The sequence below is a fragment of the Delphinus delphis genome, chromosome X (genome assembly GCF_949987515.2).
Source record: "Delphinus delphis chromosome X, mDelDel1.2, whole genome shotgun sequence".
NCBI classification, from domain to species: Eukaryota; Metazoa; Chordata; class Mammalia; order Artiodactyla; family Delphinidae; genus Delphinus; species Delphinus delphis.
In genome coordinates, this window is record NC_082704.1 from 111,055,725 (window position 1) to 111,067,911 (window position 12,187).

At 37.8% G+C, this 12,187-nt stretch overlaps 1 protein-coding gene across 2 annotated transcripts in view; it reads left to right on the forward strand.

Moving 5' to 3' along the window:
- The first annotated feature begins 212 nt into the window (after positions 1-212).
- Positions 213-12,187, forward strand: part of SCML2 (Scm polycomb group protein like 2) — a 67,569-nt gene continuing 55,594 nt past the window's right edge. For both annotated transcript variants that reach the window (XM_060002668.1, XM_060002667.1), the window contains exons 1-4: positions 213-254; positions 3,238-3,306; positions 7,831-7,901; positions 8,706-8,940. In XM_060002668.1, coding sequence (XP_059858651.1) covers positions 233-254; positions 3,238-3,306; positions 7,831-7,901; positions 8,706-8,940 — 397 coding nt within the window. In that variant the 5' untranslated portion in view covers positions 213-232. The remainder of the gene's footprint in view (positions 255-3,237; positions 3,307-7,830; positions 7,902-8,705; positions 8,941-12,187) is intronic.

A 12,187-nucleotide genomic window follows, 5' to 3' on the forward strand; every position in this document is an offset into this window, starting at 1 on the left:
TTTTGGATATCAACCCCTTATTGGATATATTATTTGCAAATATCTTTCACCATTCAGTAGGTCGCTATTTCATTTTGTTGATAGTTTCCTTCACTGTGCAAAAGCTTTTTAGTTTGATGTAGTCCCATTATAGCTGATTTGTAATAATACCACCATTCAGAAATGTATTACGTTAAAAGGAGGTAGTAATTGATTTTTCACCTTGTAGGAAAGAACACCAGAGAGGGATACCATGGGGCAAACAGTGAATGAAGGTAAGATTTACTTGTCTAAAGATGATAAATATTTTTATTTATTCATTGGGAATGAGTATCTTTTGGTAGATTGAATGTTTGGGGGAAAAAAGCCTTTTTAAAAGTAAAGTTATAGAAGACGTTAGGTGCTTAGAATTGGAATTTTAGAACTGAATAGCTATTAAAGGTAATCTTGTCTTCCCTTCTTAGTTTTATAAATGAGAAAGCTGACACTGAGGGAGTTTAAGTGAACAGGTCATAAAACAATCTGTGACAGCCAAGATCACAGTCCAGATTTTCTTACTCTAATATGGGTGATTTAAAAAATGCTTCATCCTGTCCTGCTCTAGTGAGAAGTTTGCTCACTGTCCCATGAATATGCCACACTCATTTGCACTCTCTGTTTTGAGTTGTGTTTTCTTTCCCGTTAATACATTCTTCATACCTTTGTTGTTCTAAATCCTGTTCTTCCTTCAAGACCCAGTTTAAGTCTTCTGTCTCTCATGACTTTTTCTCTGGCTGCATGCTGAATGTTGTGCTCTGCTATTTCCATTTTTGTCAAGTGTATTAGTTTAGTATAGTCTCTGTACCTAGATTCTTAGCTTCCCTAGAGCAGGAACCAGGCCTTTATAATTTCACTTTCTTTCCTATTAGAAAATCTTACTGTAGAACTATTTAGTAAATATAAATGTGTACTGTCTTCATACTATCCAAATTATTTAAATAGAGAGCAGCCCATACATCCCTGTCGAGTGTTCACGTATCTTGAAGAGTCACTCAGTCATAACCAGAAAGTAGATCTGTTACCTTAAATGGTACACCTGGCATCATTCATACATTCTTTTTTAAGAAATTTGTCACTTGACAATTCAAGCATCAGTAAGGGTAAAACAGCAATAGATAGAAACACATGAAGTGTGGTTAAATTCGTTAGTTCATAATGATACTAAAAAACAAAACAAAATTTATTTGTCATCTGTGGAGAATGGTAGGGATACGACTCTTTTTTTTTTTTAATTTTTAAAATTTTTTGGCTGCACGGCATGTGGTATCTTAGTTCGCCAACCAGGATCGAATCCATGCCCCCTATATTGGAAGCACAGAGTCTTAACCACTGGACCGCCAGGGAAGTCCCATGGATACAATTCATTATCTTGAAAACTAGAAAATAAAGGAAAAGAACAAAGTGTTGATTGTGACTTCCCTTTGTGAGCTCTACCTCAAGGTAACTGAATGGTTGAAGAGGGGAGGTTTCTCTCTATAGAAGTTTTCTGGCTAATAAAGACAGGACGATAATTAGAATACCTCCATTTTGCAGCCACTAATGAACTAATGGATCTAGGCAATAATCATCCATGGCAGCTCATATCACAAAAAGAGAGAGAACTAGGTATATTAGGAACCCCCTGTGAGAAGTACCTATGAAGTCATCTTCTCTCTTCCTCCCAAAGAAGCCAAACCTGAATCTGGTTAAGCTCTTCTGGCTCGAAATAGCTATACGAATTAAGAGAAAATATAAGGACCAGAAGAACCCAGCATTATGAGGAAGTAGTCAGCAAACTCCAGGTTGGAAAAATCTGAACTGGTATCATCGGCAAAAAAATTGCTAGGGGAAGGGGGAAAAAGAAGGAGGAGGAGGAGGAGTCTATAGATCAAAAGAAATTTAAGAAATGTATCTGCCATTGCTCTGTATGGACTTTATTTGGGTCCTGATTGAAACAGACACATTTAAAATATTTAGGACAATGGGGAAAATGAGAATACTGACTGCTTATTTGATAATATTAAAGAATTTTGGTTAATTTTTCAGCATAATAATAGTATTATGATTAATTTTTAAATGAGTCATTTAAGAAATATATACTGTAATAAATGTGGATGAAATACATCTTAGACTTGAAGTCCCAAGATCCAGTACTGTTTGAGTTCCTCAGCCTAGCACAGAGAAAAACTTTGCCTAGTCCATTGAATTACATTGTAATTTAGCTTCCCTTTTTTTTTTTTTTTGCGGTACGTGGGCCTCTCACTGTTGTGGCCTCTCCCGTTGCAGAGCACAGGCTCCGGACGCGCAGGCTCAGCGGCCATGGCTCACGGGCCCAGCCGCTCCGCGGCACGTGGGATCCTCCCGGACCAGGGCACGAACCCGTGTCCCCTGCATCGGCAGGCGGACTCTCAACCACTGCGCCACCAGGGAAGCCCCCCTTTTGTTTTAAATTCTCAAAAGCTTGCGCTTTATTTCTGAGGCACATTAATCTGAACATTGTAAGGATCAGCCTAGCTCATTTTGGTTTGTTCGTTCATTCATTTAACAAATGCTCAAGGGTGTTCTGTATGCCAGGTCCTTTTCTAGGCACTGAGGATACAGCAGTGAACAAAGGAGACAAAGTAAAATTTAAAAATTCCTGATCTTTTGGAGCTTACATTTGAGTGAAGTGAGACATACAGTAAACAAATAAGCAAATTATAAGGTACATTATGGGCTTCCCTGGTGGCTCCGTGGTTGGGATTCCGCCTGCCAATGCAGGGGACACGGGTTCGAGCCCAGCTCTGGGAAGATCTCACATGCCGCGGAGCGGCAAAGCCCGTGTGCTACAGCTGCTGAGCCTGTGCTCTAGAGCCCTCCAGCCACAACTGCTGAGCGCACGTGCCACAACTACTGAGGCCCACATGCCTAGGGCCCATGCTCCGCAGCAGGGGAGGCCCGCGCACTGCAACGAGGAGTGGCCGCCGCTCGCCGCAACTGGAGAGAAGCCTGCACGCAGCAACAAAAGACCCAACTCAGCCAAAAATAAAAATAAATAGATAAATAAATAAATAAAATTTAAAAAAGATACATTGTATATTGGAAAGTGAAGTCCTATGCAGAAAATGAGGATATTAATTATAAAATTAAAACTGGCTTCTATTAGAAAATAGTTTTAGTTTATGGTTTTTATAAGTACTCTTTCAAACTGTTTCTCTGGCCTTCTGTTATTTCTCACTATTTTCTTTCTTTTTTTTTAAGAGTCAATGGATGCAAAGAAGGAGAATCAAGAGAAGGCTCCTCAGTCAGGCACATCTTCTGTGCAAGATGGTAGGTTTTAAATTAGTTCAGTACAACATATTTTTCTTCCTCACTCAGTGTTGATATAAACTCTTCTCTTACTGCTTTTGGTATAATCTCTGTATAGTAAGCTCCTGTAAATATAAAGTCTAAGCAATAGGAAAGGTCAAAAAGATAGTGTTTAATTTTGGAAATTTTACTTTGGTTTCACGTAGAGAGGGATTAAGTTAAAAGATAACCCTGTATTTCAGTGCAAATGTTGCCAAATTAAAGATATATAGTTATTAATTACCATGAATTACCAATTTAAAATAATTTGATTATTAATAAAAACTCTTCTAACACTAGAGTCAATGTGAAAGTCCTTTTTTGATGGTCAAAAGACAGTCCAGTGGATTAAAGCTTAGGCATTGAGGGGGTCTGACAGATCTGTTCTAGAATCTTGGCCTCATTCTTTACTGGCCTTGTGACCTTGGGCAAATTACTCAACATTCTTAGTCTCCTTTTTCTCCTGTGTAGCACAGGGATAATACTACTTATCTCGTGGAACTATTAGAATTAAAGAAAATGAGTGTAAAGCACCTAATATAATGCCTAGGCTTATAGTAAATGTTCAGTAAATGTTAACTTTGTTTATGAAGTCTGAGTTATTAATTCATGTTTTAAGTTTTTTTTATTGTGAACAGCATGTATATAGCACTACATCAGAGACTCAGGAGATAGAATCTGACTCATTGCACCTGCTCTTAAGGAAAATGAGAAAATAAGTCATACATAGACAAAAGGCTGAATTTAAAAAATACTACAGCAAACTTACCAGAGATTTCCAGGCAAACCTCTTGCCCCTTGTCTTTCTGTTGTAGCTGCCCTGCCAGCCCTACTCTTGGAGTAAGTAGTTCACCCATGACTTTCTGTTCCTACAGGAAGATTGCCTATAGAGGTAATCCCCATGGAGTCATTCTTTCTCACTGTAGCTGTGTCCTCAGTGTTTCCTTAGCTCTCTTTCTCATTGGCCTTGTTTTGTTCCTCAGGTCTTCCTTCCAACCCCCAAAACCCTCCAAAGGAAATGGAGGCCATTAGGTTAGAATGTTCTTCCTTATCCCTACAAATTCCTTTCCATTTTTTTAATATAACAGTTTTATTGAGATATAATTCGTATATCATACAATCCACCCATTTCAAATATACAATTCAGTCCTTCTCAGTAGTACATTCCCAGAGTTGTGTAACCATCACCATAATCAATTTTAGAACATTTTCATCACCCTAAAAAGAAATCCTGTACCCAATTAACAGCCACTCCCCATTTCCTCCCAGTGCCTCTCCCTAGGCAACCACTTATCTATTTTCTGTCTCTATAGATTTTCCTATTCTGGAAATTTCATGAAAATAAATTTGAAAAAATATATTCTTAAAGGTTGAAACTAGTTAACTTTTCAAAATTCTCAAACTCTGAGAAATTCTGATTAAAAATGATATTACTTAATCAAATTGACAGACATCTGCAGATATTTCTCAGGGCTCTCACTCTAACATCTCATTTTAGAAATCAGTGAGTGACTGCTGGAAGGTAAGCTCCAAGAGAGCCAGGATTTTTGTCTGTTTTATTAACTGCTGCATCTGCAGTACCTAGTACAGTGCCTGACACATACTGGTGACCTTCTATGGGAATCCATTGATGAATAAGACAGACATGATTCTTGCTGTCTTTGAGCTTAAGTAGACATTAAACAAATGCCCAGTTACAGTTGTGATAAATGCTATGAGGTATTGGGTGCTGATCATTCAGCTGAGAAGCTTCAAGCTCTAGATATTTTGCCCATTTTCTTTACATAGCCTCTGAACCCAAACCCAGCACTGGTAGAAGACATTATGATTCTGATTTACTCTGGAGAAGACTGGGGGGCCTCATAGATTATGTTCAGTTTGCTGAAAGGTGTTTGGGTTAATGTATGGACTAGAATAGAGTACAAATCAAACAAGAAGGACCATAAACATGTGCAGGTAACAGATCACAAAGTTATGTATGTACATCTGTCTCATGAACAGGTCTATGAGTTCCCAGGGCTCCTTTCTGAGAGAGGGTAACCCCCCCCCCCCCACCCAAATCTGTCAGTGAGGATAAGATGCAGAGGCAGACGGGAACTTCATGCTTGTCTGTGACTTTGACTGTTTTGGCTCCTGGTCAGCAATTCCAGCTGTGATATTGTAGATGTATCAAATCTAAATTAGTAAAGCCTTTTGCTATGTGTGTTTCCCCCATGTTATTGGCAGGCTCTCATCATATGGACAACCAAGCTGAACGGTTCTGTGGACTAAAAATTTTTGCCTTATGAATAAAGAAAAAAATTAAGGCTCCAAAGGTTAAATTAACTAGCAGTGCAATAGAAAATAATTGTATTATGGAGCACTGGTATAAAGGATTTGCTAGTTCAAATTATAGCCCATTAAGACACAAATGGTAATAGAATATTTTAAAAATTGTGTTGGATAAAGTATTTTCCAATGTCGTTGAAAAATTTTACAAATGTAACTGGTTTGTGGAAGAGTCTTAATTAAGTTCTTTGAGGTATAATTGTGAAATGGTTTTGATTTCTCAGTCATTATTTTCAACTTATACTCCTTTCTTCCTGGTATGGTGGCTCCTTAATGACATCCTAGTCAGATTTTTTCCCCCATTCATGTTTTGTTTTGTTCTTCTTTTGTAATGCTCTCCAAGGTCATATGGTGGTAGAGCTTCAGTTAGAACCTTGGGTCTCTTGATTGTCAGGTTAGTGCTTAGGAGGTCACTGAAATAACCTGGTCAGTTAAATTTTGGAACCACAGATCTCAGTTTTCACTTTTAATAAAGCTATCCAGTATTCTTAAGTTTAGGCACAACTATGACATTTAGTTTTAGAATAATAACATAAACCATTTATTGAGTTACTTGCATGTGTACTACTTCACTTAGTTCTCAAAATACCTTATATCATATGTATTACTTTCCTCATTTTATAGGTGAAGGAACTGAGGCTGAGAAAGTGAAATGACTTGCTCAGGGTCACATAGCTAGTAAGAGGCAGAGTCCGACTGAAAGGCGGCAGGTTCATCTCCAGAGCCTGTGTTCTTGACATTCTGCTGCATACCTTTCAGCACTGTGGTAGTGCTTGCTTTACATTATCTGGAAGAAGAATTAAACCCAGTATTTTTTCTTTTAGTGGAAAAATCTCTAAAAGGGTATACAGTGTTACATATGACATGCTTAATACCACATATAATATGTGTACATACACATATAAATGCATACTTTCAGGTAACAGTGGTATTCTGAAGCTGGCTCACATCATCTTGGGAGAGCCAGTGGTACACATTTCTTCCCAACTTTGTGGTTGGTGACTTTACCTTGGCACCTTGCAATCACTCAGCCATGGTGGTAGTATTTACACCACAGAAATCTGCAAACACTACCAGTCAGGCTTTTTGTTTGTATTTTCTGGAAAGTTGGCTGTTAAACATTTATTAGCAGTGTGTAAGTGGAACTGTTATATCCTTTGAAGGATATATAAGAGGCTAGTAACACAGATTCCCCTAGGGAGGGAACTGTCGAACCCAATATTTTTATAGTGAGGAAATTAGACAAGAGTATAGAAAAAAACGTCATGGTTGATGAGAATTAAACTTTGTATGAATTAATAGTACCTTTAATACTGCTATCAAGTCTTTCAGTGTCTTGGCAGTGTGACTGGCACAGTGAATTGAAGTGTCCAGGCAAAGTATACTGCTTTCTGACCTTCTCTTCTAGCATTATAATATATCATGAAGACTGAGTGAGAGAAAGGACAGCAAGAGTTTGTAGAAAATACAGATAATTACAACAATGCATATCAGTCATTGCACTGACGACTGGTTTCTGCTTTGTTCTGCTACCATATTCTTAACACCCTGGATGGGGATCTAATAGTCAATTGAGAAACCATGCTGGTTCTCAGAGTTTTTCTTTCCATAAAGTATTGCTTTATTTCTGCTATACCACACATCTAAACACCTTTAGATCCCTGTGAAAAACAAAGAAACGCCTTCACAGTAATGGGATGAAATGGTAAAAACACGTCTTGAGTAAATTTATATTTGAGACATATGAGTAGAATTTGCTATTACTCTATAAAAAGTCCTTTAGTTATTTCTAGAGTTCACATTTTTGGAATCACTGTGCTGCAGTCTTCATTTCATCAAGATGATCTGGATTGTAATTTATATCAGAGCTGTTATTAGGAAGTTGTCTTATTTTTTATTTCCATGCTGGTAGTCAAATGTAGATCAGGAAATTTGAATGTTCTTTAAGAAGTATTTCTTTGAAGAGATATGGAACTAAAACCCATTTTATTCCTGAAAGTTAGTATACATATTATATGCATTAATGGGAATTCCCTGCTGGTCCAGTGGTTAAGACTTGGCACGTTCACTGCTGTGGGCCCAGGTTCGATTCCTGGTCGGGGAACTAAGATCCCACAAGCTGCATGGCATGGCCAAAAAAAGGAAACAACAGAACTATTTTTGCGTGTTTTTTTCCAGATGATTTTAACTGGGAAAATTACTTGAAAGAGACTGGATCTTTAAGTGCTCCTTCAGAGTGTTTCAGACAGGTATGCCAAAATTCTGTAGATGTCATGTTGTATATATTGATGTAAACTATTAACTTGTTGAAGGGTGCCTGTGTGATTGTTAGGTTCTAGTAGTGTGAGGAGATAGTGGGATTGTGTTAGTGCTGCTTAAGAACCAGATGGTCTCTTTGCATCCATTCATTAAGAATTTACTTTATGTCAGATCTGGAGAGAAAGACAGACATGTAAATAATTAATTATGAAAAGTGTGATAACTATACTGGGAGGGCTTACAGAAGAGGTGGCTATCTGAGGTGATTGGGATGAGGGGAGGGATATTCCAGGCAGAGAGAACATCCAAAGCAAAGGCACGTGGGTGTAAAAGAACCTGAGTGTTAAGGGATGGTGTGGAGTGGCTGAAGCACAAAGTGGATAGAAGTGATAGTATGGGAATGAGATTAAGGTGCGGTGGCTTTTAACCTGTACTGAGGATTTGGACTTTATGTTAGGCAGTGGTGAGCTGCCGTTTGGCTTATTTTAAGGGGGATGGCCTAATCATATTCTTATTTTAGAAAGCCACTCAGGATGCATTTTTGAGGCTGTATTTGGGTTGCCTGGAAGTGGGCAGATTAGCAAGACCAGCAGTGGGCAGCCAAGTCAGGCTGCATGTCAAGCCAAGGAGAGGGTTTGGAGAAGATCTTTTTCTTAACCCTTATAGCTCTTACTTTGTTCACCAACTGCTGTGACTGTTACTTAAAACGTACTTAAAAATCAAACTGACCATTTGATTTTCTTATAGTTGATGCGTTTTAACAAAATTTTATTTATATGTATGTATATATATAGTCCCAGATTCCACCAGCTAATGACTTCAAAGTTGGTATGAAACTGGAAGCCCATGACCCTCGCAATATGATTTCAATATGTATCGCCACAGTCGTTGGAATTACTGGTGCCAGGCTACGTTTAAGACTGGATGGTAGTGACAACAGAAATGATTTTTGGCGGCTTGTTGATTCTCCGGACATACAGCCTGTTGGGACATGTGAAAAGGAGGGGGACTTACTTCGGCCTCCACTGGGTAAGGATAAACAGTTCTTAAAATAACATATTTTTGTTAATGTAATATTCAATAGAAATAATTTTAACTGGCCTTTTAAAAATCTCTTCTTCTGGGCATTCTTACAAATAGATAGTCAGGTGGTTACTGTGGAGAATGTATGAGAAAGTAACTCAGTACCATATGTTACAGAGTTTCACCTAAGTACATATTTGGCATTTGTGTGCTAAAGGTTCCCCACTCCAGAGCAAGACTCATTCTGCCTTAAAACTTGAAATGTCAAAAGCAGCTCTACTGGATTACACAGGCAGATTCAGAAACCCTTCTGGGGGAGAAGTTTGTAGCATTTGATATGAGTCACTTCCTCCCTCAATATTGTCTAATGAGCCATTCATCATTTTTGGTATGGGGATGAGCACAGCAGAAGGGTATGATTTTACATCGGGACTCCAGTTTCAGACTTGGAAATTTCATTACACCTATGTGGGAAGAAGTCATGGTGAGAGGGGTAGGAGTCAGTACCTATAGATCTTTGAAAAGGAGGAGATGGATGGAACTCTTCAGCAAAGATTTTTAATACAAAGCTCTCAATTTTGACCAGGTTTTTAAAAGGTAAGAAGTGTGTGACACTAATTTTGTGCAAAAATTTTCTCTTTTAATAAGAGTACCATGGTATTCTGTAGAATATAAGGATTTAGTTTATTACTTCTACATTCTGAGTGAATGGTGGGTATTGGCTTTTGTTTCTTTACAATGCTAAAAATGAAAATTCTCTATTATAAAGCACAGTGAGAGAATGGATTTTTTTTGTCTCCTACTAGTGAAAAACTCCCTGAGAACCAAAAATGTAAGATAATAATAACTACTCTTTTAGCAATATCTTTTTATACTGTCCTTGCTGTAATTGTTACTTATTCCTAATTTGGTTTAAAATATTTGAAAAAACTAATCAGAGATGTGTTATTCCAAGAAGATGGTTTAGGGTGTATGTGTTTTATGCTTTTCCCCTTTTCTTTCTTCATATCATTCACATTTTTCGTTGTTTATTTTTATAGTATTTCTTAATTCATACAGAATTCTGTAAGAGACATAATATGAACCTGAGACTTAGTTCTTCCCTGTTTGGATTTTATTTCCCTGTTTACAATATGATACTATGTGTTTGTATTTTGTTTAAAGGAAACATAGCTATTGTGATTGTCAGCATTTCAAACACATAACCAAGTTTATAATCATTCTTTTTTCAAATTACTTTTAGAGTTTATTAATTAAAAATATGAAATAAATAGCAATACATGCTGATGAGTGTGTTTTTTGACAGCACATAATAAAAAATACAGTTTTTGCCAATTTGCTCATCAGGCGCTTTTGAATAGTTTCCATTTTAATGTAACACAACTTATTTCATTTTCCTTTTTAAAAGCTTTATTTATTTAAACCTTAAAGGTTATTATTTAAAAGTGTTATTTTTGTATTTTTTTGTTTTTTTTTTTTTGGCTGCGTTGGGTCTTTGTTGCTGCGCACAGGCTTTCTCTAGTTGTGGTGAGCAGGGGCTACTCTTCGTTGTGGTGCATGGGCTTCTCATTGCAGTGGCGTCTCTTGTTGTGGAGCACGGGCCCTAGGCACCCAGGCTTCAGTAGTTACAGCACGCAGGCTCAGTAGTTGTGGCACACAGGCTTAGTTGCTCCGTGACATGTGGAATCTTCCTGGACCAGGGATCGAACCCATGTCCTCTGCATTGGCAGGTGCATTCTTCACCACTGTGCCACCAGGGAAGTCCCTAAAAGGTTTTTTTTAAAGTTTCAACATACATGGAGAACAGTGTACAGCTTATAAATGAACACACTTGTATAACCAACACCCAAACCAAGAAATAGAACATTGTCAGCACCCTAGAAGCCCCATTCCTGCTGATCCCCAGTCATATCCTCCTCCTTCCCAAAGGTAACTACTGTCCAGACTTCCTAATATCATGGATTAGTTTTATCTGTGTTTGAATTTTTAACGTGCACTTTGATCTTTTTTGACGTTTTAATCTATGTTTGACTTTAGGCAATTAAAGAATTAAGAAAAATGCTAAATTAAAAAAGAAAATCGTGGTACATCATGTAATAGGATAAGATGGGGGTTAAGAGAAAGGCATAAGGACCAGAGAATGATTCTTATGTACTATTCTAACCACAGTGTGGAGAATCCATGCTGTGGATAACTATTTATTATATATCACTAATAATACTGATTTATTTTAAGAGAGTGTGTAACAACCCTCCCCCATGTTTCCCTAGCAACAATTATTTTCCTAGTCAGATTAAGGGTGTTTTGGTACATGATCATTATAGGATGACTTTCTGTCTGAACTTCCTTGCGTATTTTATCCTATTGATGGACCCATTGCCAATGTGATTCATGTGCCTCCCTATCTTAATGCATGTATTCATCAGGGATGCATGCCAAGTTCTCACCAATTCTGGCATCAAGGGAGGCAAGTGTTGCATGTAACAGATTGCCCCCAGAAAATACTAAAACTAGCAGATCGCTGCTCCCTGCTACACATGTCAGATGCTGTGATATTCACCATTAATTGATGAGATCTCTAGAAAAGACACCTGTTGAGTCTATTTTGATAGTATCTGATAAAAGTTCTAAGATAAGATCATTTAGTGAGCAAAGTTTACTAAAGTGAGAGCTGTCTTTTTCCCCAATATAATGTATGAAAAATTTCAAACCTACAAAAAAGGTGAAAGAATTTTGCAGTGAACCCCCACATACCCACTACCTAGGCTCTACCGGTTATCATTTTACTATACTTGCTTTATCACTTATCTGTCCATCTGTCCTCCTGTCGATTCATCAGTCCATCATATTTTTAAATGCACTTCAGGATAAGTTATTGACATCAGTGCATTTCTCCTAAATACGTTCGCATGCATATCATTAACTAGAGTCCACTGTTTATTTACAGGTTTTTTCCTTTTGAGGCGAAATTTACATATGGTGAAATGCACCATCATAAGTGTACATTTGCTGAGTTTGACAGAAAACTGTCTTTCGGAAAGGAAATAAGGCAGAGGCTCTGAGGAAAAAGAGGGACTGGAAGTCTTTTGCGGCCTTTTTACCCTGCGTGTGTGATTGTTGGTGGGGAATGGAAGCTCTCCTGGGCTCTGGCTTGGATTTCTCCTAGTATTGCCCATTCCCAACATATATGTGTATGTTGGTGAACCCTAGCTAGTGGCTTCTTTAAGATGAGAATTTCTACCCCCACTGTAGC